At 38.7% G+C, this 25,914-nt stretch overlaps 1 protein-coding gene across 5 annotated transcripts in view; it reads left to right on the plus strand.

Moving 5' to 3' along the window:
* Nucleotides 1-25,914, plus strand: part of DCLK2 (doublecortin like kinase 2) — a 79,503-nt gene that overhangs the window by 32,270 nt on the left and 21,319 nt on the right. For 3 of the 5 annotated variants that reach the window (XR_008484091.1, XM_054292730.1, XM_054292747.1), the window contains exons 3-7: nt 11,408-11,510; nt 13,797-13,895; nt 15,172-15,219; nt 18,678-18,772; nt 25,131-25,203. Coding sequence is in view for 3 of the 5 variants with exons in the window: in XM_054292730.1 (XP_054148705.1) it covers nt 11,408-11,510; nt 13,797-13,895; nt 15,172-15,219; nt 18,678-18,772; nt 25,131-25,203 (418 nt within the window). In the remaining 2 variants the exon portion in view is untranslated. The remainder of the gene's footprint in view (nt 1-11,407; nt 11,511-13,796; nt 13,896-15,171; nt 15,220-18,677; nt 18,773-25,130; nt 25,204-25,914) is intronic. The other 2 variants (XR_008484092.1, XM_054292738.1) reach the window with 1 other exon arrangement.

The following is a 25,914-nucleotide window of genomic DNA, read 5'->3' on the forward strand; positions in this document are numbered from 1 at the left end:
AATAGAATTTTGGAAAAAAATAGCTTTTGCCAAACCACTGAAAAGGTTTGGTCGGCCAGAATCTCAATATTGTACCAACCCAAATTTTGCAGTGGGCCTCCCATTATGTAAATTTGCTTTATGAGTCAAAAGAGGTTTGTATTACAAGGAATAAATGTATAATTCTGCATAAATACAAAGAAAATTTGCTCTTCAGTGAGCACTAGGAGTTTGGAAGAATGTATGGATTCAAGTTATGCCAGATAAAAGTGGAAGAAAGTGAAAATTCTTTAAGGATGCCAGCATTGCTTTCTGAGCAGAGCCTTCAGTGTTGAGCTTCACTGTTACTGATGTTATGGTTTTATGATTGTGTTTGCTGCAGTCTACACTTCATAGTTCAGTGTCTTACAGAAGGAGGAAGCCTGGAATATATTTTTAAAGTTTCTTATTTAAAAAAAGCAAAAATAATAAAGGTTTTGAAATGGATCTTCAGTAACAATCTATGAAGTCTTATTCCTAGTCTCTGAAAATTTATTTCCAGATAGAATAAGTAATTTCTGAGCTAATAATTTCAAAATGAAATGAATTTCCTCATGCATTTCAAAAGCACTTCTGATGTGATTGATAGAGGTCCATAATACATGGTGATGCTACCCAGATGCTTCCAGTGTTCAGCAGCATTTCTCCTCTTCTGGCTCAGCAGAAAGAGTCATCCAGACTACTTTAGAGGCTTTTAATATTTAGCAGCCTATTGCTGAATATGGCCCTCTGAGCATCTTTGCCTTCTGATCTACTCACTCTTCAACTAAAGAAAAACCCATACTGAGTCAGCATTTAACTCAGAAAATAAAAGGTACTGAGTCACTAGATCCTCTGCCTAGCTCCAAAGTTGAGTTCCAGTCTGCTAATAGCAGTATAGCAATGAAAGTATTGTGGTGTGATTTTAAAATGAGCCTCAGCAGATGCCACAGAAGCTGACTGGTTGATAAATGGGGTTTAGCACCTCTTATCTGTGCTCTTAAATGATCTGGAGAATTGGGCAGGGGTTTAGTTCTGTGTATCTGGGGTGGGGCATCCATTTTGCTTTTCTTCCTGAGATTGTGGAAGTTTGTTAAAAGGAAGAACTGAGATTTCCAGATATTGAGAAGAAGCATGTGCAGCACTTTGTTGGGTTTAGTTCTAAGGAGAAACTCATGGAGACACCTTTTCTTCTGGTCTGACAGTATTGATGCATCTGTTCTTTTGTCAGTACCTAAAGTGTATTTGTAATGCATTTTCTGTCTGAACATGAAATCAAACACATTTCCATGTCTTCAAATGTGTTTTACATCTGTTTATCAGCTTATTAAAGCAATTCAGAAGCAGCAGCAGCAGACTTAGAAGTAATATTGGTTGAAGTTGGGAGCTAATGAGATTCAACTGGATCTTTGAAAGCCAGATAAAAAGTAGTTTCTATTTCCTGTGGTACATTAATTTTTTTTCACATTTTTGAGCCTCTCATCCTTTTATTAATCAGTTATATCCTCATTTTTCTTATTTGATGCCCCTAGCCCAGCATAGCTGTTCCAGTTTTTGCATAAAGCTGCAAGTACAACAGACCTCAATAATTCATGACTGGCAAAGCAGAGTAAGCAAGGAAGTTAATTTGCTGAACACAAAATGCCTCCACACTTTATATGGATGTATTTTTGCACAGAATTTCAGTCCTTTCATCTGTGAAGTGTCATTGTTTGAAATGGTGCATAGAGAAAACATCCATAAGCTGAATTTTCTTCTGGTGTTTGCAGTTAACTGAGGAGGATACTTCAAGAATCAAGTATCATTAAAAGCTGTGTGTGCTGGTTAGCAAGCTGTTAGCATTGCAAGGTAATATTACAAAAATAGAACTGTGAATTTAGTTAGAAGTACAGTTACTGTTATGATGAAACAAATAGAACAGTAAATAAATGAAGTGTCTTAAGCGCTAAAATAACATTAAATTACCAAAACTTAAAATACATGTGAAAAGCATCCTTGAGTCTGTGAGGAGCTCTATGGATTTTATCAAGGCTCGTTGTTATATGAGGTAGTATCTATGAAGGAAAGGGACTGAGAGACCTGAATTAATAGGGCACTGAAAGTTTTTCCCCTCCTATTTCAGTGCTATGAAAAACAACTTTGAATGACTGCAAGATGAAACCCTTGACACAGGAACTAAGAGAACAATAGATTTTTTATATCACTACATGACAATATTAAATTTCAGTGAATCATGCATATCAACAATATTTTGTGCCTTAGAATTACTTAATTTGATTTTTAATAGAATTTAAGTAGAAAACTGAATTTAGTAGCTCCTGCATGAACATTCAAGCCATAGGAAAAACATAGAATCACAGAATTATCAATTGAATGGCTCTTTAAATGTCATCTAATCCAACCCCTCTGCAATAAACAGGGATATCTTCAACTAGATCAGGTTGCTCAAAGCCACATCCAACCTGACCTTGAATTTTCTCCAGGGATAGGACACCCACAGTCCTGCTGGACAACCTGTTCCAGTGTGAAACTATAAATCTCTCATTTAAAGCTTAAAGATTCATGAAAAATTATTTGTACCTGTCATCAAAGGACATTTCCAGATTTATGCCTTTTCTTTTTTTCTTTCTGCACTGGCCACAAACTAAGTTTGAATTTCTTATTGGTCTGTGGAAAAATAGTTCTCATCTAAAGAGCTGCCGCTTCTGTAATGTCTCCAGGAAATTGTCTGCCCATAAACACTGGAAACTTAGCATTGCAATAGGTTATTGATTAATGCTACAGAAACTCTTCTGATCTAAAAACCCAAAAAAACTGAAAGTACATAGGATATTTGCCGTACAATTTTGGGATTTTTTTAAGTTTTCCATATTATGTGGATGCCATGTTTTTCAAGTAGGGTGATTAGCCAAAGGGTTTCTATAATAGTGCAGGATAGGTGATTTTATGGGAAAAAAATGGTGAAACTAAAAATTAACCTGCATTTGTATTGCGGAACAGGGTGTCATTACATCAGCAAGACTTGATTAAATTGGGTGAACCAGATATCTGTCCTTATATGTGCCCTTTTCCTTTTAATGTTCTTTCATAACACAAGCAGCTTTTATTTTTAGCCTAGCTGCTTGGTGGGATGGAAGGTTAGCTGTGTGAAGTCAGGCGCTATTTTTGGCTCTGTATTAGGGTTCCCAGTTATGCCACTTAAGGAGAGAACCTGCAATGCTGACTGGTGAGCTGCTGTGATTAATGCACCTATGGGCAAAGACATCCTTGTCTTGTAACTGGAAATCCTCTTGCTTGTTTTTCTCTTCTGACAAACTGGATTGTGCTCACAATCACAAGCTGCCCTTGCTAATTTTCTGTTTCCAATTTCCACTTTCTGCATGTTTAGTAAGGCTATTGTTTCTTTGTGTAACTCATGAAACTGAGAAGCATGGCATTAAATGTCACTGTTTAATATACTGAAATTATCAGCTCTTGTTGAAGTAGTGGATAAGGCTGAGGTAAGGGTTGTTCAGAGGTGTTTTGTGTTATAGAGACAGATGAGTTGTACAGAGTGATTCAAAATTATTCAAGGTTTTCCAGAATTTTAGTCCATTTGGACTGTTATTTTGTGATATTTAAATAGCTGCACATAATCAGTGCAATTCAATTTCAATATTTGAAATGCCATTTTGCAGACAGATCAATTTTGCCCTTTGGAAAAACTGGTGAGCAGACCTTGCCAGGAAGTCCTACTGCTCTGGAAGTCCTTAAGAAATAGATACATTAAAGAGAGTAGGAACTCACTTTAACTTATGCATATTCCTACAGCTTATCTTTCTTTCTGTCATTTCCATTGCAGTGAGGATGATGTGTTTGAATCACACCCAAATGGAATCTTCTATTTCCACATGTGTTCATTTTCAGAATTAAATTTTTGAGATGTTAAAAAAATACATGCAAAAATCTTTTTGAAATTGAGATTAAAAACTAAAATGTGAGATGTGCTCTGTTCTGTCATCTGTTCCACCAGCTGTGGGGCTGTGTGAGTTGTGGTGACCTGACTAGTCTGTTTATTCAGTATTTCTGCATTGTCATACTGTAATAGGCGTTTCCTGGGCTTTCTGCCAGACTTTTTCTGTTTACCAGGCAGCAGGCAAAGATTTAACATTTCTCTTTCCTTTCTTACTCCTTAGATTCCCTGTGGGATGGAAAGGGCTTGTCTTCTCCTTTTCTCACTGCTGTTCCTTATCATGGAATATCAGTGGAAAGAGGTTCATTTTCTAATGGTGACTGTAATCATGTGACACAGCCACTGATTAAATAGTCATTTAAGAAGCTGACCTAGAAGAATTGCTCTCATTATGGTCTTTGTTTCAATTTTTTTTCCCCCTTTTTTCTGTTTTCCTAAATAGGTTAATGAGCTCCCTTTATCCAAGACAGACAAATTCAACATTTACAAATTGTTAGAAACAGAAAACTTTGTTTTTCTCTCACAGCTTACTGAATTTATTAAACTTGAAGGACAAAACAAAAGGATGCAAGATGCCAAACCTCAAGTGGTAAATTGGACAATGTCTTGTGGAAGCTGTGACCTAGAAATTGGATTCATTTCATAGTTTATTGCAGTGTCCAGCAGAGCTGAGGAAGCCCTCAGACCTTTCCCAAGCTGTGGTTGTGCATGGCTTCATGAATGTGAATAATTTCATTGACTGCAGTGGGACTGCTGTGAAGTTTAAAACTGACCTATGGTATGAGTTTAAAAGGAACTTTTAGAGTAAGAGTACACCAAAAACAAAGTGAATTACTTAACTTTAGAGGAAAAGGACCTTCAACATGCTCTTTGATATCTGAGGCAATTTTGCTGGTCAGGATGCACAGTCACATAACAGAAGATCAAGTAATGAATTTTAAATTTTGCAGCAGAGTTGATACTTTTGTATTCTTTCAGCATGATCCAATCTGTTACCGTATTTCTTGTTTCCTTTGCAGACAGAATAGTTGTGCATTTGAGCCTCCAAAATTAGGAGGCATTTGACCTAATTCCAATTATTTCCAGAGAACAAAGGAGGGATTTTTGTCCCTTCTTGTCTGCTAATGACCTCATGGGAGTTGACTGTTGGGGAAGTTATTGTGGTGCCTTGCACAGTCCTCATGGCTATGGCCAGCAGGAGAGGCGTGGGTGTCTAGGGTCTTACCAAGCTCACAGCTTTATGTCCTCTGACTTGAGGGCTCCCCAGCCTACCCCAAAGCTGTTTTGGGCAGATTTGGCCAGTCTCTGCAGCATTTGAGCTCTGTCAAGCCTTAAGTCAGAGTTTAGCAGCTTGCCTACCCTTCTCTTTGTGTTGTGTAGTTTTGTGCACATTGGGAATTCCCAGAGGGATTCTGTAGTAGAGCTGTCAAAGGGGACTCACATAAGCTGGTGAGGAACAGAAGCTTTTGCAAGTGTCAGGTGCTTCTTCATTACACCAGCAGGAATCTTACCAGTCTGACCTGATTTTCCAGGTTTACTACAGATCTGATGCAGCAGGGAGTTTTGTTGCTGTTCTTGTGTACAGTGTGGGCTGCTGGCCCTTGAACACTTTCTCTTTTTTTGCCTGCTCCCAAATTGCTTAGCATACTTGCCTTTGACACCTTGTCATTTCTGTGAAGTGAATAGGCTGTTAATTAAAGAAAGAATACTGGCAATTGCAGTATTTTTTGAAAGGGCATGTCATGGTCTCACTGGTTTGACTTTTCTCAGTATTTCTCCTTCCTGGGTGTATTCTAGCTACCCATCTGGCTATTTCCTCACTGAAGACATGTCACAAGACATGACTCAGGATAACCAGGCAAATAGCTGCCATAATTTAGTACTGAACTTCTTGTGTGCCTCTTGGGTAGTCGTGAAGGTCACTGATGACTTAGTAAGTAACTGAGAATATTGGTCAAACACACCCCCCATTTCCCTTGGTCAGGTTATTCTGAGAAAGAGCAGAACCAAGGGGAATTTCCAAGGTAAAAGTTCCTGTGTGAAAATCACAGTACTCAGTAGGGAAGGGTGGGAATGCCCTTTTCACCTTCCTTTTTGAGTTCCTGAGGCTGCCCACAGGAAACTTCCTTTGGAAGTTAAGCCTGCTCCTGTTGGTGATGGAGCTGAAATGGCAGACAGACAACTGACCTGTTTGTGCAGGATGCTTTCCTTGCATTTTGCACCATAAACCCTGGAAATGTAAGGCTGGCAGCTTCACAAAACACTGCAAGAATTTTAATAAGTCTGAATGGCAGTGAAGAGGAAGTGGCAGTGCTAAAAGTATTTCAAAAGAGGAAATAAAAATGGTGATTGCAAATATGACCTGACTGGTAAAGTAGACAAATATTTTACTTTCGCTTACTCAGAAAAAAAAGTTGATGCAAGGGGCAGAACTGCCAGGGCAGCACAGTTATAATCTGTCCCAGTCAGGGGAACAGCATTTCCTACAAAAAATGTGGAGACTCCTCACAATTAAGGCAGTAGCAGGGAGCTTGCATCTAGATTTGTCATGCTGATGTTTAAAAAATTGTTCACATTTTTTTCAGCAATTCATGGGGAAAATAAACCACTGTAGTCCTTGAAGAATTTCAGCCTCAAATGCCTGTCTCAGCTGCTGAGCTGAAAATACATTCACAAATCCAGCAGTTGCTGTGCATGCTAGTTTTCCTAGTTTTCTTTCTGCCTTGTATGTTCTGTGCTTCCTTTTTAAAATATTTACACCATATCCTGTTTTCTTGAAATCAGTAGATACAAGTATTTCTTCCATTGTTAAAACAAATACAAATAATCTCTCATACTTTTTTCCAGTTTTGATGTTTTAGATCCATTTTCAGCTGTGCTGAGAATTTGTCATCCAGAGAAGCTTTCCCCAGACACAGGGTGTGGCTCTTCAGGCTTAAACTGTGCAGTTCTGTAGCTGATTACTTCAATGGAGTCAGACATAGTAAATTTAGCCAAACTATTTGTCTTTATAGCCCTTCCTTCTATGTTTAGAATGAAGCACATTTGTGGAGCTGGGATAGAGACGGTTTACCCACCAAGCTCCTGGCTGGGGCTGTTGATATATGATCACAGAACTCTGTTGAGTGCTACAGATTTCTGGGAATTTGAATTTCCAGGAATTTTTCAAGTGTTTATAAAACCTCCTTGGCTCCACACACTCTTTCTCAATCTTTCTCTCTCTCTCGCTTTCTGCCCCTCTCTTTTTTTTAAGTATTTTTCTTCTGGAAATTGGAGGAAAAATATTTTCTGGATAAACCTTCATCTATTTATTTTATTTTTTTTCCCATTGTATCTTTATCATAATGGGCAATTAATAAGTACATGATGAATTCTATTTATAAACAGTTGATCATTATTCATGCTTTTTCTGGAGGGAATGTACCTTCTGTTTGTTAGATGCAGTGGAAGTAGGGATTGATGTAAATCACATTTCAAGGCATGTGTGGTGATAAGGGGAAAGGAATTTCCATATGAATGACAATTTGTATGTTCTATTCCACTAGCTTGACCTGACTGAAGGAGTATTTCTTTAAAAAGAGCAAACTTCTTTGGTTTTAAATGTTTGTCAGAAACATAGGCCTATTGTGGAAGGTAAGTAAGATGGCTGTATGTGACATTAAAGCACTGTACTAGTAGACAGCAGTGGATCAGGAATATGATTTTTCAGAGATGTGTTTTTCTCCCTTCTTTTTCAATGCCCCATGTTTGTGGGGGTTTTTTTCTGCATTTAAATCACATTTTTGTGCCTTTAGCTGTAGATTTTGTAGTGCATTGACCAGTAATTGTCTTACAAGCTGTTGTTACACCTGACACTCCTGTAACATAGTGCATATCTACTCACGTGTGCCTCTCTAAGAGAGGTCTTTGTGTTTGTCAGAAACTTCATCCGGTGTCTCAAGATTTCATTCTTTCAGCTGGGGTATTTTTTGAGCCCATCAAGAGGCAGGGATGCCCTGAGTGGGTTGCCCATGGTCTCAGAAAGCTGTGGAGAGAATGCCAGTGAAAGGATTCTGAGGGAAGGACTGAGTACGAAACCAATGCAGTCTCACTCATACATTCTCCACTCTGCTGTGTGTAGAGACATATTTTGAAGAAAAGCAGAGCAGCAAGACAACCTGAGCAGCCTTGAGCTGTCAGAGGAGCACCAGTGAGTCATTTCTTGTTTTAAAGAAAGGGATAGCAGTGGACTTACCAGGTCACAGGCAATGTTTGTCTGGGAGTGTTGCATTTAGAAATAAATAGGGTTTAACACATTTTAAACATGTTAATTGAAACATGCAAAGTCAACAGAAAAGTGCTTTCAGCACTAAGTGGGACAAAACAAAGAGTGGGTAAGACTATGGATGGATAGTGGAAAGAGAAGCAGCGTTATTGTACACTAGTTTGATAAACTACGCCTTTCCCTAACTTTCTGGAATACCTGACGTCCTATTCATATGCACAGATCCCACAGCTGATGAAACTTAAAAAAACCCCACTTTTCAAGATTTTTTTGTTTATGAATTTCTGAACTGATTGCATCCTGATTAAAGTAATAAAACCCCCTCTCCTTTGACCTAAGTTCAGATATTCTTTGGAATGGACTTATGTGATTTGTGAGTTACACCATGGTGGACTAGCAGCATTCAAAATTACATGCAAACAAGTTAATAATTTCAACTCAGTAATTTTTTGAACACTGAGCAAAAATCTTTTATTTGCTGTGTATACATTTGTTTTAATTCTGTAGGAGATGAAGACTTCATTTTAACATCAGTTTGCACCTGGAGAAATCCTCACTTGACTTTATTACAGTAAAAGCCTAGAAAAATAACTATTAGGTTGTGCTTTTATAAAAAATGCATTTCCATGAATTTAATTTTGAAAATGCTTTCCTCACCTCATAATGTGGGGTGATTTGGGATTGGTAAATTTTAGCAGGTCTTTATTCTAAGCTGCATACACTTGTTCAATACTTTTCTCATTCTTGTGTATTTTAGGTGTAGCCACTCTGAAATATTTGTGGGGAGAAGGGAAACTTGGAGTATTCCCAGTTGGAATATAGCAAGCATCTGAGAAAAGCTTTCTTATAGCAGTGTTTATCTGGCTTTCAGTTATAGTTGTATTTAACACTTTTACAGTAAGGTGGATACTTTTACAGCAATGTGTCATGGTGTGTGACTGCCAGGTGGGAATCACAGGCTCAGGCACACCGTGTGGGAGCAGGCAGAGGCTGCCCTCAGCCTGAGCTCCAAGATACAGGTGCTGTGTCTCACCTTCAGCAGCTTATCTCATCACTGGCACTCAGGATTACTCCTGTGTATTTTTGCCTGGGGAAGCTCTATGTACATGAACATGTGAGGAGGGATATGTGGGAATTACACGTTTTTTAGAATTCCTTATTCATTACCACTCCTAGTAGCCGTTTTCAGCGGATTTTCCGGAGCATTTCTAAGGGTGCTCCTGTCATCTTATGTGCACAGATCTGAGCCTCACTCTGTAGAACTGCTCTGCAGACAACAAAGGGATGCTGCTGCTTGCATTATACCCCTGTGTATTTCCCAGACTCTGACATAAAATCTGTCATTCCTTCCTCCTTTACTCTCAGTTCAGCTGTTAGACTGGATGGGTTAAGGGGTGAGGTGAGGTGAGGCTTTCAATCAGAACAGAAAGATTAATTTTAGGCACTTCTAAACCACAGCATTTAACTCCAGCCTGCTCGAAACAGCACTGCAAGGGCATCAGGAGCAGTGGTGGGCAGGCAGAGTTTGTGGAGATGGCTCCCAGCCTTAGGGACTTGGAGTGTGGGCTTGCACCTCACAGAACATCTCTGCCCATGCCCTGCCAGCGCTGCTGTGTTCTGGGTGAGTGTGATGTGTTCTGGAAGCTTTCTCACAGCTTTTCCTGTTGCCTTGGTTGCTGGTTTCCAGAAATCTGTGGAAATGATGACGAGTCCTCTTGTTTATTAAGCAGAGAGGAATAAATCCCAAGTTGGCAAAACTTCTCTTAAATTTGTGCAGCCTTTTGTATCCAGTTGTTGGTGCCTCTTTGGCTGACTAAAAGCAGCAGTTTCTGGCAGAGCTGAAAATCTCTCTCATAATGAGACCAAACTGTCCCTGCATCAGTAAGGGGGCAGTGAAAGGATTTTGGTGCTGGCTGTGGCCCTTTGGCTGCGTGGCACAGTGACACAAATGCTGGATGCTGTGAGTGGCTCTGGGCTGGGGATCTGGCTGCTCTCCTGGGGGAGCTGCCATGACAACCCCAGTGCTGGTGGGGAATGCCCTGTGCTGGAGTTCCTGTGCAGAGCTCGGGAATTCTGAGCGGCTCTGGAATACTGCAGGCACCAGAGAGCCTTGCCTGTGCTTCTGCTGGTGTTTGCTGTGACCACAGTGGGTGAAATATGCAAATGGTCTTGACAGGTATCTGAGAAAGAAAAAAGCTGGTTCCTCTAAAAGCAGATTATTGTATTACTTCTTTGATTTCATGGCTTTACCAAATGATTTTAACTTCCACTACTAAATTTCATGTGGGCATGCAATGTTTAAAAAAAAAAGGGGAACAACTATACATTAAAATTTTAATCTGTTTACATCTTTAAAAATCGCTTGTTTCCTGCAAACACCTGTTTCTCTCACAAGGGAATTAGAATGAGTGAAATTTCTTGTTGTAGCTTTTTTGTTTTAACTGTTTTGAAAGCAGACACTCCTCCACAAGGTGATTTTTATCGACTTTTGAGGATGGAGATTTTTTCAAGGTATTTGGTTTAGTGCTTTTAGAGAATGTCTAAACCATCTTTTCTTTCTGATATCCCAATCCTTCTTGACATACATTACTTGGATAACATCATTATCCAAGTAGAATCATTACCCATATAATTAAGAACAGACAACTGCAAAGAGCATGGAAGGGCTCTATTTCTTTATTTTCTTGAATATGAAATACTTTTTAATAAAAAGGAGAATTACTTCATGATTTTATTTTAGCAGGACATTAAAACATGGAAATTAAATGCCTCAGAACATAAAAAAAACAATTTGCAGATGCAATCACTTTAATTCAACAGATCTTCCCACAAGCAATTAATGTATTCTTAATGCATGAATCTTTGATATTTGAATAGTGTTTTCAGATGTTCCTGTCAAAGCAATGTGTGTGCAGTTATAGGTAGAAGTCATCAGCATGCTTATGTAACTATGAGCAAAAATACAGGTGCTAAATGTAAGAGTTTTTGGAGGTAAGGGGCAGTCATATTTCACATTCCTGGCCCCGGTGTTTCCTGCACTGCTAGAGATCTGACGTGCTGAGGAACTGGAGTGCTTTGTCAGTACAAATGAATGTTAAGGTATCACTGTGAGAAGGTAAAGACAAACTTATTGATTGCTGCTGTCTAACTCAAGATTTAGTTTTGAAAGTGAGCGTGTTTATTTTGCTGTGCAGGTAACGTGCCTGCAGGACTTCTTTGGCGATGACGACGTGTTCATCGCGTGCGGGCCGGAGAAGTACCGCTATGCTCAGGATGACTTCGTGCTGGATCACAGCGGTAAGGCTGCACGTCCTGAACCCACTCAACCAGGAAATGCTCCATCCCATTCCCCTCTTCAACCCTCAAGAATGGTGTGATTCAGGAAAATAGACATGGGAGGATGTTTTCCAATGGATAAAAAAGTTTTTCCAAACCATCGTCTGGGTTCTGAAAGCCTGTTAAAATGTGCCAACAAACCTGATCCAAATTCCTCCAGAAGAGACACTGTCCCTAAAGTTACATGGAAAGCAGAATTGAATTATAAAATGTTCTGTCATGGATCTAATGAATCTAAAATCTGTTAATGATGTTCATTTTTGGCATCTGTGACTGTAAGATAATTTCCATACTGCTTTCTTCATGAGATTTTTTGAAAAATCTCATATGTAGCCATGCTCAATTCCAGTCTTGAATTACCCTGCCAGACAATTCATACACTCCAGTCTTGTCTGCTATAGACCAAGTGTTGGCCTTGTGTATATTTTGAGGTTATAGGGGTTGTTGGGTAGGGAAGGAGGTGAGATAATCTGGAACTTTGTGCCCTTCTGTCTGCCTTGGGCAGATCATGAATTGAACTTGCTTATGAAAGCTGTTTTTCCATAAAGAAAAACTTTGTAATGTAAGTTCAAGGATGAGGCAGTCCTCTACCAGAGAGTTTTGGAATTGTCTTGAAGCATCAAATATTAAAGATCTTGGGTCTTTTTCCTCCATGTTCATGCAACTGTAGAATGGGTTGAGCTGGAAAAGACCTTTAAAGGGCCTATGTAGTCCAACTCCTGGCAAGACCTTAAAAAAAAAAAAACCTCAGGTTACTCAGAGTTCCATTGAATGTTTCCTGGGGTGAGACATCTATCTCCTCTCCGGGCACCCTATTCTAGTGTTTCACCTCTTGCTCAATAAAAAATGACTTCCCTATATTTAGCCTGAATCTAGAGGGTTTTTTACTTTAAAACCACTCCTCTTTTTCTATCACTACAGGCCCTACTAGACATGTTTTTTTCTTTCTTTATTGTTTGAGCTGTACAAACACCCTGATTTTCTTTTATGAAAAAAAAATTAATTTCTTGTAAAGAAAACTTGCCCTGGCAAGAATAATCAGATTATTCCAGAAGAGCTTCACATTGTGAATGAAGGGTTTAAATTTTTTTAAAATAAAAACAACAACACCTTCTGTTCCTGTAATTTTTACACACATCATTATCATTATTTCATTACAAAACACTCAGTTGCAGCAGAAAGTACAGATGTATATCTGCCCACTGGCTGTACATTTGGATGGATGGAGGATTCAACTGCCTCCCATTCTGCTCTTCTTGCTAGGCTGCTGCTTTTCCAGAACTGCTTGATTATGTTGAGTCAGTTATTGTGGGGGTGACCAAAAGGGTGTTTTTTAACATAGTTAACAGCTAAAAAATTACTTTATTCTTAAGAAGGAATGGAAGAGCATGGTTGTATTGAATCACAATGCAAATCCCAGTCTGGCTATAATCCTAATTTCCCTAGCAGATTTTAAGGCTGTAAATTTGCTTTTCCCATTACACAAAGTACAGGCTAGTTGATCTCATTTCCTTGCCTTTTCTTCTTTCTTTCCTTTATCTCTTCAGCTTTGGTGGTCCTTGCTTCCTCTAATAGCTCTAGGGTCTTTATGGATAGAAGCAGGTTGTATACAGGACTGGCAGGGCATGCAGCTCAACTTAATTTTTTTATGATGACATGGCATCCTAATGATGGCATTGGCACCAGGGACAAAATAAGGAGAGAAATTTATGATCCCATTGGGAGTGATTTGCTAATGATGCTAACCATAGGGAATAAAATGTTACCAAAATGGCAATGCATGTGTGCTCATTGATTACTTTCCCATTGAGGTGGTTATTTCATGATATGTAGAGAGTGGTCTGTTGTTTCAGCCTTCTGGAAACAATAAGCATTTTTCACCTGTTCAAAAATTGGTCACAGCATCAGTTTCTTGAAGAAGAAGGGAAATAGTGCTGGCTGGGCAGTTGCCCAGTGTGGAAGTGCCATTACAGCAAGAACCTTGGCATCAGCATATGTACAAACTTGAATTGCAGCAATAATCCAGCCTCAAGACATGAAGAAATATTGTCTGCAGAATGTCACATTGCGTAGCTCAAACGGGTTTTTATGGTGAGTAGGTTAGGGTTGTGAGATGCTCTTACAAATCTGTTTGGCTCAGCTGGGCAGAGATGTTTAGAAGGTGCTGGTAATTATCTGGATGCTGTGTGGAGGGAGCCTGTGCATGAGATGTTGGCAAAGCCCTTGACAGAGTTTCTTGCCTTGCAGAATGCCGTGTCATGAAGTCGTACTCCCGCTCCGCTGCCGTGAGGCACGCTGCATCCAAAAGCCCAGCACCTTCCCGTCGGAGCAAATCCCCTGCCTCAGGTACTGCTGCTGGCAAAGAGCTGAACACAGCAAATACACAAAAATTAATTCTTTTCTAATGGGGTGAAAAATTCTGTTGCGTCTGTCTGTAATACAAGTGTTTCCAGAGGGGGAAAAACCGCTTTTTTCATCTTGCCTCTCACAGATTTGATGCTAATCTAAAAGAAATCTGCAATTTATTTTTTTAAATCCAAGGAAGAAGCATGGTTTCTATTTTTTAATTACAGGCACATGTAGTTTCAGTTTATGAACATTGGAGTAATTTGTGCTAATTGTGCTCTTGGGATATGTTTTGAGCATGGCACTTGATTTTCCTGAAAACTATTAACTGCAGGGTTATAGATGTGGTTAAATTCATGTTCATTGAACCAGTGTATACCCTTAAATTTTGAATTAGAAAGGTTTCTCCTATATAAGCCAAATACTATCAGAAATACAGGCCTTTGCTGGTTCAAGTAATTTTAGGAGATGTACTGTACTATGATTGCCTATTAACAGAGAATTTTTCTTCCTGTGCTTCTTGTAATTTCAAAGAGAGGTGTTCACACTGTGATTTTGCCACCAGTTTGGCTGAACACCATATGTTCCAACCATTTTATGTAAATAAAGGGAGAAACTTGTTTTTTTAAAAGAAATTAACCACTGAATTTCATTTTTAAATACTTCTTTTGCCCCTGAAATCAAACTATTGAATATGTAAATATATGATGTTCTTTTTTGAATGTAGCTATAAATGTAAGCTTCTGTGTGTATTCAAAACTGTGACATGTTCCATATTCTCATCTCCACATTTGTTTTGCTTAATTAGTGCTGGTTAAAGTCATTTTATCATTGGATTTTTTCAAAGTGGAACATTAATAATCTGTTTATAGAAGTTGAATGTTTAACTGGAAAGCTTCAAAGGAGGATTGCAGAAAAATGTATCGTGAAGGGCAAATTTTGCAACTGATCTACATTTCATGCAATTCTTTTACTTCCAGAGATATGAGATGTAGAATATCTATCAGCAGTGAATTTTATGCAAAATATTTAGATATCAGTGCTGTCATTCCCATACTTATTTCTACTTAGACCCTCTTTGGTTTGGTTAATTTGGAAAATGTATGCAAAGTGTGTGGTATTTATCCTTCTATTTACTTGCCTTTATTTTTATTTTTTTTACGTGTAGTCTTTACTTATCTTTTATTTACCTTTCTTCCTTCCGTGCATGTTGAGAGCTGTTTAATAACTTCTTCCCTTAATGTCTTTTTCCTTTGTGTCAAATATATGAGTACAGTAAAGAGGGGTGGCCACTCCAGTGCTCATTCTTCAGCAAAATCCCCAGGTGAGCCATTACTATTATGGCTGTGTATCACTAGTGTGTCTCCTCCCTCTCCATTTACCTGTATTTTTGGTGCTGTGTTTGTGAGTGTGTTCAAGCTTGAAACACATTTTGCATTGGATGGAACAGAGTTGTAATGGGTGTTGGATTTTTGTTGTTGTTGAGGTAGATAATTTCAGTGAAATAATGCTTTTCAGTTGTTGGACATCCACTAATGGTGTCAAAGTTAAATGTTTAAAGGTACAATTTGACTACAAGTAGAGATCATTCTAAGGAGCAATACATTTGTATGTTTATTCTAAAGCATATTACAATAGAAAATTTCAGCCAGCAAAAAGACAGGTGTGAGAATATTGAAAAAAGAAATGCAAAACCATCTCATGTGTTTCAATTTTATGTGCAATTTCTTATTTTTCTTATTTTTCTTGTATCACTCTGGCCTAAATTCTAAAATAACTGAGGAATCGCTGAACTTTCAGTTCAAAGTCAAAGCATTTGTGAAACAAGTAACATACAAATTAATTAGAAAATAAATTAAGTCTTTGGGTCATACTAGAAGTAAACAATTTAGAAGTTATTCATAGATTTTAAACATTCCAGTGTGCCAAACATATAGCCTAACATGCACTACTTCAGAATGACTGAAAAGTTTGGGGTTTTTTTTCCTATGTATTCACTGGTATGCATGTGGAAAGAAACATCAAAATAATTTATGCTTAGAAAATAGATTAAAAAGGTGAGTTTGACATACATGGGCAACAACCAGCAAATCCATAGCAGCAGATTTGTGCCAATACAGATTGTTGGGTTATTGAGTGAGGGAAGGAAAAAAAATGCTCCTGTCTGAAATAGCAGTGTCATGGTTCAACCTCAGCCAGCAACTAAGCACCACACATGCAGTGAATTTTATGGCACTTCCTGACTTCTGGAAGTGAATTTGAAGGGTGAAAGTGAGAAAATTCATGGGTTGAGATATGAGTTGTTTAATAACTGCAGTAACAATAGTGTTAGCAACAATGATGCTGCAGTGAAAATAACAAAGAGAGAGAAATAAAACCCAAGAACAACAAGTGATGTGAATGAGCAGCTCACTGATGCCACCTTGTCCCCAAGCAGTGTCCCCTCTGCCAGCATTCCCTCTCATTTTACTGCTGAGCATGATGCTGTTTGGCCTGCAATGTTCCTTGGATTATTCCACCTGTGTCCCCTCTCAGGTCATGAGGAGCAGGAACGGCCTCAATGCTGCTCATCTCAGCAGTCACAGGAGCATCCCTGGATCAGCAGCACTTCCCAGCACAAATCCAAAACTTAGCCCTGTGCTGTGAAGAAAATTAACTGCATCCCAGCCAGAGTCAGCACAAGCAGTTGGCTGACTCCCTGTAGATGCAAAATCCTTACATGTGGACAGGGCCAGTTGCAGCTCTCTCTGTTGCTGCAGTTGCTTGGCAGCTGAGTGCAGTGCCCTCCACAGGCACTGGCACAGAGGAATCTGCAGGCAGCTCTTTGCAGCAGGATCCTCAGCAGAATGAACTGGGTGTTCCATAGAGGCACAGACCTCTGGGTGTCATCTAGTCACACCCCTGGCTCAGAGCACCACCCTTCTCCACCAAGAATAGCTGAGATGTTAGCAGAGAGCTGCAGTGCTGTCTGTGTAATCTGGGCTCTTCTTCCTCGGACAGTTTTGGGAGGGAAGCACGTCGTGTTAAACCAGCCAGTTTCACTGCAACAACTTAGTGGTTCTGCCAAAGAGGATGGTAGTGACTTGGACAAGGATGCCTTACAGTGGTCATGCCCAGGAGGTAGTGACTTTTCTGTGAGCTGTATAAAAGAATCTTCGAACAAACAAAAAATATTTTTCCTCCTGTGGTACTAGTTTGTCATGTGGAAGCAAACTCTAAGACATTTCTACTCAAGTGTCTCATTTTTGGTCATGCAAGAAGCAGAAAACAGTAAGATAGCAGTCATTAGCCCTTGCCATTGTCACACTTGTAAATTCCTTCTAAAACAAGGGTGCATTGGTTATCCAGAATGAATTGTTAACATCTACAGGAGGGTAGTGTACTCTTAGATGCTTTCAGCTTCTTAAAAAAAAAAAAAAACAAAAAAACCCCTTAATATCACCTATTTTTCTTACAGGCAAACATTGTTAAATTCAAGATGAAAATATCCTAAATACACTGAATACTTTAAAAAAAATACTAAGGTCTTGGTGTCTGGTCTTGGAACTGGGAATATAAATCCAAGTTATCAGACTTCAAGATAGACTTATAGAAAAGCTAACCACCAATTAGTTATATCTTAACATCATACACCAGAGAAGGAGATGTTGGTGAAAACCAGGGATTTGTGGAAGTTGCAGTGCAGTCAGCCTGGCCTAGTGGCAGATGGGCTGCCCAGTCCTGGAAAGGCATCTCCCACACTCAGATAATGTTAGTGTGTTGGGTCCTGTAAAATAAATCCAGTAGTTTAAGAAGTGATGTATAACCCATGACAGACCTGAATATGTAAGGGAATTGTGCAGGTTATTTAATTTGAAGCTCAGTTTCTGTTTACCAGGGTTGTCTTTTCTTTCTGGAAAAATAATTCATCACCATGCTGTGAAGCATTTTTAGTTCTGCCTAGTATTTTTCTCCCATGAAAAATGAGGATCAGCTGAAAAGAAATGATGTCTCATCATATAACATTGCATCATATTTGTGTCTGATGGACAGTGTACTGTTCTCTCTGCATAATGAAATTTGTCAGTTTGACCTTTTCAGAAAAATACAAGGACTGACCTAAGTAATATTCAATACACCAGAGAGATAACAAATGTTGTATGAGGCCTGTCTAAAAATCTGGACTTAAAATGAATGAACTCTTTAAGACAAGAGGGAGGATATTGTATATTTTCAAAGACACTTGTACTTACTTGAAGTTCAAAAACAACCTACTAGCTTTTCTCTTGTTGAGTTTTTTTCCCCTAAATCAACATTTTCTGAACTACTGCTGAAGTTTTCTGTTATGCAAAAAGTGAATTCTTCTTGTTAGAACTCCAGTTCTGTGAAACATTCTACCTAGAAAGTAAGGCCTTGATCCAAACTGAAGAGGAGGGCCAAATATCCTCAGAAATATTTTCTTTCTATAAATTTTACTGTGTGATACCACAATTTATTATGCAATTTTTAAAGGCTGTGGCTTTTTTTTCTTCCCCTTTGTTTCTGTGCCCAAAACTCTTGCCCTGGCAAAGGACAGAATGGGTCTTTTTAATCTCTGGAATGACAATGCAATATTTGCATGTCTCCTTGATCCCATATCCAGCCACGTGAATTTTCAGGGTGCAGTTTTGTGACATGCAAATATATATGTTTATTCCTAGATACTGAGGACTCTGTTTTGGTCTATGTTTGCAGGCTTCAGTAATAACTTTTGATTTTTATTCATCTTTTCTTTCATTTGTTCACTTTCATTGCTTTGGCCAGTTAATGGAACCCCAAGCAGTCAGTTATCCACCCCAAAATCTACAAAGTCCTCCAGCTCTTCACCAACAAGCCCAGGCAGCTTTCGTGGACTCAAGGTAAGTGCAAGAACCATTAAACCCCCTAAATCTCATTATTTTGTGACTGTGTGACACTGGTGCTGAAGGAAAAAATAAAAACCCATAATTTTGTAGGGTAGCCTTGCAAGTGTGATTTTTGCTAATGTGGAGAATAGATCTGAGGTAAGATTTTTGTGTTTTGTCGGGGTTGAACACTCAGCTTAGGAAAGGCAGAGTGTGGTGCTGGCTCAAATATGCCACTTTGTCCTCCAAATTTTCCATTGTTCTGTGGGCTGCAGAAATCCTCCAAGCAGTTTGTATCCCTTCAGCCTATGGAAATGCAGTATTGTCTCATAGACTGTAGCATTGCCCAAGTTTCATCTAAAGCAGAGTTATTTCTCCCTGGCACCAGTTTCACCCCTCAGTCCAGGCTCCTGCCAGAAAGGGTTTGAGGGCTTCCTTTGGGAGCAGCCTCATGCCTGGCAGGTTTTTCTGTGCTGCACCAAGAGATTTCTCCTCCACTCCCACTTCAGAACTGGCTGCATTTGCAGTTCTTGGAGCCTGCTCTGTGCCTTTGGCTCACTGAAATAAAAGGAACATTCTGGGCTACAGTGGAGCATCTCGTTGCTGCATTTGTGCAGCTGTCCTTTCAAGGGGAATTTTCTTATGGAATCATAAATTGCAGCCTTTCTGGGAGCAGACTGGATGGTTTGCACTGATTATTCTGATCAAGTAATAGCTCCTATTGGTGAGCACAGCGTTTGTGAAGAGGCTGCATAATTCTGTATAAAACTGTTTTCTCCGTTAAGAGTCTGGCTAAGGGACGTGATTTGAATAGTGCTCAGATTTGGGTTTTGACATGCTAATTGTTATCAAGTCTTGTTTTGCAAGGAGTATTGGCACTGGTTTTTGCCAGACTGCTTGTGATAATTCTGACAAAGGATTTTGATTATTTTAATTTATTTGTTTAATTTATTTTTTAATTGTTCAATTTTCTAAATTAATTTAAATTATATCGGTAGCTGTTTGGCTCAATAATTTTCAAGAGCAATAATAGTTCTGACATGGACAATTAGAACTGTGTGTCTTAAAATCTGTCTGGACAGCTCCTCTATGGAGCTTACAGTAGAGGACACCAGAATCACTGGGCTTGAGGCTCTCAGCTGCTCTGCACTATATTTAACAAATGCTCTTTGGTCTTTCTTTAATGAAATTACAAGTTTAGAAATGAGATCATTTGCTTTGGTTTTTTCCACTGCTGCCCTGTCTGCTTTTAACTGATTAAAGCTCCATTAAGGCAGAGATAATTCTGATAGCAGCAAGCAATTCTCACCAAACTGGACATGTCCCCTTTCCCATTCACTTTGACTCAAATAGGCTGCTGTACGTTTTCAATTTGGAATTTAATTGGTGCTGGGTACTAATGGGTTTTTGTGTCAAATTGTTCACCCCCATACAAGCAAAGAGAACAGCAAAACCAAATTAAGCCCCTCAGATCTGGTGTGTTACTGGGGTAGTGAGCGCCTCTTGTTTTATCCTTTAGGATGCATCTGTTTAGCAGTAGTGTCCCAGCTGTGCTCCTGAGACAAAAGACAGGGAAAGTTGTCAGGGGAATTCCAAAAGGATCAAGTGTGCTGTTCAGTCACACTTGTTTCTCAATTATGTTGTAGAAGTAAGGTCTGTTTTGGGGAAGCATAAAACCAATGAGGTCTGTTTTGGGGAAGCATAAAACCAGTAACACCGAGGCACAGTTTTATCCAAAACCAGATTCTTTTAAGAAATTCATATACCCTTTTGTGAAATTGGGTTTTTTTGGTTACTCTGATGAGAGAAAAGGGGGAAGAGGGAACAATTTTATTATTTGGAGATCATTGCTTTTCCCTATTGTTTAATAGTTCCTTGTTGCTAAGACTGCACTGCTGCACAGACAGGCAGTCTGGCTTCCTGCACTTGGATAAAGAGGGTGCCATGACTGCAGCTGAGTGAAAATTTAGATATAAATACTACTTCAGTGACAGAATAAGGTGTATTTAGAGTTTTCTGTCTTTGGGAGTTCAATATTTTGAGTGATTTGTTGTGCACAAATCATATATATTTGTTTTTGTAGAGGCTGAAACAGCAGGACTGAATAATGGTTTTGTACAAGCTTGAGGCAGCATAAAAAAGTGAAAAAAAAATCAGGGTTGATGTTTCTGTTTCCTGTAAAGAGCAGAACATCAGAGCAGCTGCACTTGAACTGCACTTTAAAAGCTGTTTTATTTGAAAAGCCAGAGCAGAGTAAGATATTTTACTATAGATTAGAACCTTGCTAAGCTTTTTGTAGTTTGACAATCAATGTAGAGTATAAGTGATAGTGCTAGTCATCAAGGCAGCCAGCTTGCAGAAATACTGACTGCAGCAGGAATTTCTTCGCAGTGTCAGACTCTGAATCTTATATCATATTCTCTGAATGCCACTATTCCTTTAAAGAGAAGTCTCTTCAGTCCCCAAGGATTCCTTCTGCTTCTCAGCTCTTTTGTTAGGAGAGGTATGTTCAGGCACAGAAAATTCCTCCCAGGAAAGACTCCTTGTGAGCAGTTCATCTTTAAAGGAAAGGGCTGTCTCTCTCTCTCCTTTCGAGCTCTTCCAAGCAGAGTGCCCTTGTGCTATTAATTGTTCAGTATATACAGTAAGTCCAGCATCCCAGGCTTGCAGAAGTGTTTTAAATAGTGGACTCTGAGGTTGTATTGAAGTCAGGAATTAAACTATGTCTTAATAATAGTAAACATGATGGAATTTCCCCATGAACCCAAATAAAAGCCTTTATTCCAGTAAGCGACAAATGTGGATACTATGCACCCAATACCCTATGTAGTCTTATTCAAGCTGTTTTTTTTTTAACAGCCCAGCAGAGGCTTTGTTTCCAGGTGAAAATTTAGATATAAAAGTTAACAAGTATGGGCATGAAGTAAACGACTACTCTGAGCAGTGCTCTCTTTTGATCAAATGTGCTGAGTTGCTTATTTTTCTTTTGAATTCCAATGGAGATAAAATCTGGTGCATGGGTTAATAATAATGGTAATGGTGCACTTGGTGTCACAGGACAGCTGACCAAGAGAAGTCCTTTTGCTGTTCTGTAGGCAGTGGAAAGGTTTAACATTTTGCTTTGGTTCTAAGTGTACATTTCCATGCAAAGCTGTTACACATGATTTGACTCTTAGCTCTTCCAGTACATCTGTTGTTCTGCAGACATTGTACCATAAAAAACACCCAGAGATTAAATTAAATTTGAAAATTGGTGTAACTTTGGAAAGTGGTGTTGTAGCATTCACATTCTCTGGAAAAATCCCTTTGACGAGGGTTTTTCTCCTGGGAAGCTTAGAAGCCTCTGAGAAAAAGGAAAACAATTCTTATTGCATTTGCTTCTCCTGTGTTGTGCTCTGTGGAATGTGTCTGGAGATGGTTTACCCAAAGGTGATTGTTTCATTGGATTCTGCTGTGAGTTGTTTTGACTCTTTGGCCAATCAGGGCCAAGTTGTGTTGGGACTCTGGAAAGAGTCAGGAGTTTTTATTATTATCTTTTTAGCATTCAGTAAGTATCCTTTCGGTAATCTTTAGTATACTATAGTATTCTTTAATATGATATAGTAGAATAATGTAACAAATTAGCCTTCTGTGAACATGGAGTCAGGTCAATCATTTCTGCCTGCCATGGGGGACCCTGGAAATACAATATGATGTCATCACTTCCTTATGCTTACTTGGAGTGCCTTATTGTCCCCTCTTCAAATTAAGGACTACAAAGTGTTGCAATATTTTTAAAAAGAAAATGAAATCTACCAAATAAAGAGGCTTTACAGTTGAAGCCTTTTGTAGACTCAGAACTATGCTAAATAGCTTTGTGTTTGAATTTGTTTGGGTGTTATTTTTGCAATTGATGGACCACACAACCAAAGTGAAAGGGCATTAGAGCCTGATCCAACAAATAACTTAAGTACTTGCTTAACTTTCAGCAATTGAGTAGTTCCCTTTACTTCAATGAGGATGTTAATGTACTTAAAGTTAAACATGTGCTTAAGTGATTTGAAGGATTAGTGCCTATCTTCATCAAGGTTTTTCTGTTGTACACATGTGCTTTGTGTGTAGTTATATGTAAAGATGATTTACATGTGATTATCCAGCGTAGTGACACAGGGGCCACAGCAGTTCATAGGAGGATTCTTTAAGGTATGCATTTGGTGAATTTACAATTCATGTGTAAGGATCAAATAAAATGCTAAGTTTCTGTCTTACACATTATGTTACTATTAAGCATTATAATAGTAAATACAATATCTCTATGAAACGCTGATTATATAAATAGTATTTTAATTATGTTCAGAATATCTTTTAGCCCCTTCTCACTGCAGCCATTCAGGATGAATTACAGTGACATAACCAAAGTGTCCCCAGATTTCAGGGAATACTTCTGCAAAATTAATCCACAGTTCCACTAAAATACTGATATTCCACAGTTAGGTTCACCATCATCCCAAGTAGCTGCCAAGGAGTTAGGTATTTCTTTCAATATGAAAATAATCCCCAAATGTTTCCACAAGCATTCGTGTCATGGGCACTCTTAATCCTGAGTGCAGAGGTTTGCCAGCCAAGGTACCATTCTACTGCAAGAGAATATGGGTTTATTTAGAAGGATCTGTGGATCCTTAAAAAATAAAATCCCACCAGCTGTGGAGTTGTGGCAGAGCAAGGGTTAAACCTGCCATTTCAGATTCTCATCTAAAACCTCAGCCACAATGGCAGCATTAATGTTATTTTATTTTTGTATTCATTTCAGCTTTTTTTCCTGTTAATGTTTGCTTCCTTCTTGTGGTAAGAAGGAATGTGCCCAGTCATGCTCTGCCCTGATTACAAGAGTGAAGGAAGTTGGAAATGTGGGCTACATGTTCCCATGTATTGTCACTCACTGAAAACCCAAAATAGAGTGCTAATATTTTAGACTGATGACTAATACTTGGCCATGGCCTGTTCTGCTATCTCTGCTTCATGCTTGAAGAAAATGTGGCTGACTGGTTAAGAGACTGACTCATGATTTTGTGCAAATGTCATTTAACCCAAATGTCCTTGTTCCTAATCCCTGTTAAATAGACAGATAACTCAGAAAGACAGCAGCCCTTACTTAGCCTGGGTTTAAGTGATTAGCAAGGAGCAGAGAAGTAGCTGCCTGCTTGCTGTTTGTGCTGCTTCTGTGCTAAACATTGGTAAATTTTGTTGTTTTGGGGGCTCTGCAAAATTAAGTTGTACAGCTTCTAGTTACTGTACCTTTAGCTGATTTGGCAGCTCAGCTGCCACTAGAAACTTAAGCATTCATTAGCATTTCATGAGCCTTTAGACAATATCCCTATCTGTCAGTTCAGTGCTTTCCCTGACAATAGTGTTAATGATTTAAAATATTCAGCAGTGTAACCAGACAATGTCAGCTAAAAGGCAAAATGCTGCATTTGCATTCCCGGTGTCTCGAAAAGCCATTTCAACAGACACTGAGCTTAAGGCAGAGAAGCATTTTAATCCTTCCTGTGGTGAGTGCTGAAAACCACCATAATGGCCCATGAAGAAAACAAGGTCTGGAACTTCACAGAACAGCAAGAAATGTTACATAGAGGAGGGAGAATGATCTAAACTTTATTTTAATTTCATGCAGCGTCCCTATGCATAACTGTAATAGGAGAGCTTATTAAAATGGTGCACAGAACACGTCCAGTATATTTTACTATTTATGGCATTCATTCCTATGCCTCCACCCCTTTTCAAAATAAAAACACAGCATCGTTTACATCCCTGGGCAGTATGACAGGGTGACTTAAAGTAGAATCATGAAGATTCAAATCCAGCATCAATTAAGCTGTTAGTGCAGGAAAATCAGTTTTATTCAACTGTCATGCTTGAAAATTATTTAGATATTTGTTTATTTACAGTGTCACAGTTGCTAAAACTGGATCTGTGTCTGAATACCTATCTGATACATCTAAATTGAAATGTTTGTAGGTGTCCAAATCTTGACATCTATAGTAGCCTAACATATAGCCTGATAGATGGCTAAATAAATCTGATTATCATGGATGTACCTGGCTACCTAGGCCAAAACTGCAGGTGATGCTGCAAGGACTTCTCTTTGTTGTTTACTGAAATCTGTTCAACTGCTTATCTAAATAGAAATATTGTGGCTGAATCTTAAATTGGTTCAAGTGACAATGCTGATGAACTTTGAGAAAACAAGAGTGAAAATAAGATGGGAGTAGAAAAGTAAACTGAATCTGTATCAGTGTTTTTAGTGGGTTTTTTTTTCAACTTTGCTGCTATTTTGTATGGCTCTTCCTTGTGATTACCATCAGAAATCAGAAGTTCTTGTTTACTTCCACAGATCTCCCCACATGGTGGATCCTCTTCCAATGTGAATGGTGTTCCTGAGTCTCTCCGTTGCCAGAGTCCCGAAGGTAGGGCACCCAAAACTGCTGCCAGTCCTTGCCAGAATTTGGCTCTGGGTGACACTTGCATTAGCTCTGCTGGTTTCTGATGACTCCAAATCATTTTCTGTTTGGAGAGGTTTGTTACCTTGTTGATTCACCTTGGAAAAGTTTTAGCCCAATTCATGCATCAAGGCAGTAAAGTTAGGAGATAAATGTTAATTATTTTTTTTTCCCACTGGTAGCATCTTGCTGGACCTTGCTCTTCAATAGTGGCTGTCAGGAATTTGGCTGATTTTGAACATGACCTGCTTTATCACTAGAAATGTGTTTGTGGCTGGATTGAAAGGGGAACCCTCCTCAAAAGAGCTCATTGTGCTTCAGGTGGAACCACTGGCCAATCAACTGACCTTAGCTAACTTAAACCTTTCATTCCTCATTTCTTTACAGCAAAGTAAATTATTTAAAAATATTTTTAAATTTCATGTTGGAGTAATGGTTTTCATTTTAAAAATATTGAAATAAGTATCTATCAAAATAACTTGCATTTTGGATGTTTTAGGAGTACCTATAAGAACTTGAAGGAATTCAGCAGATAAAACTTTTTGGGTCTTTTATATGCATTGTAGCTTGTATCTTATTTGCATTTTTGCTTTGAGTTTGCAAAAAAAAAGAAGTCAAAAAAGTAATTTGAGGTCAGAAAATTTTACATTAAGAACTTCTAACTGCATTCATTACTTT

This window comes from Melozone crissalis, unplaced genomic scaffold (genome assembly GCF_028551555.1).
Source record: "Melozone crissalis strain CALT ecotype California unplaced genomic scaffold, PUWL_Pcris_2 ptg000006l_1, whole genome shotgun sequence".
In the NCBI taxonomy this organism is placed as follows: domain Eukaryota; kingdom Metazoa; phylum Chordata; class Aves; order Passeriformes; family Passerellidae; genus Melozone; species Melozone crissalis.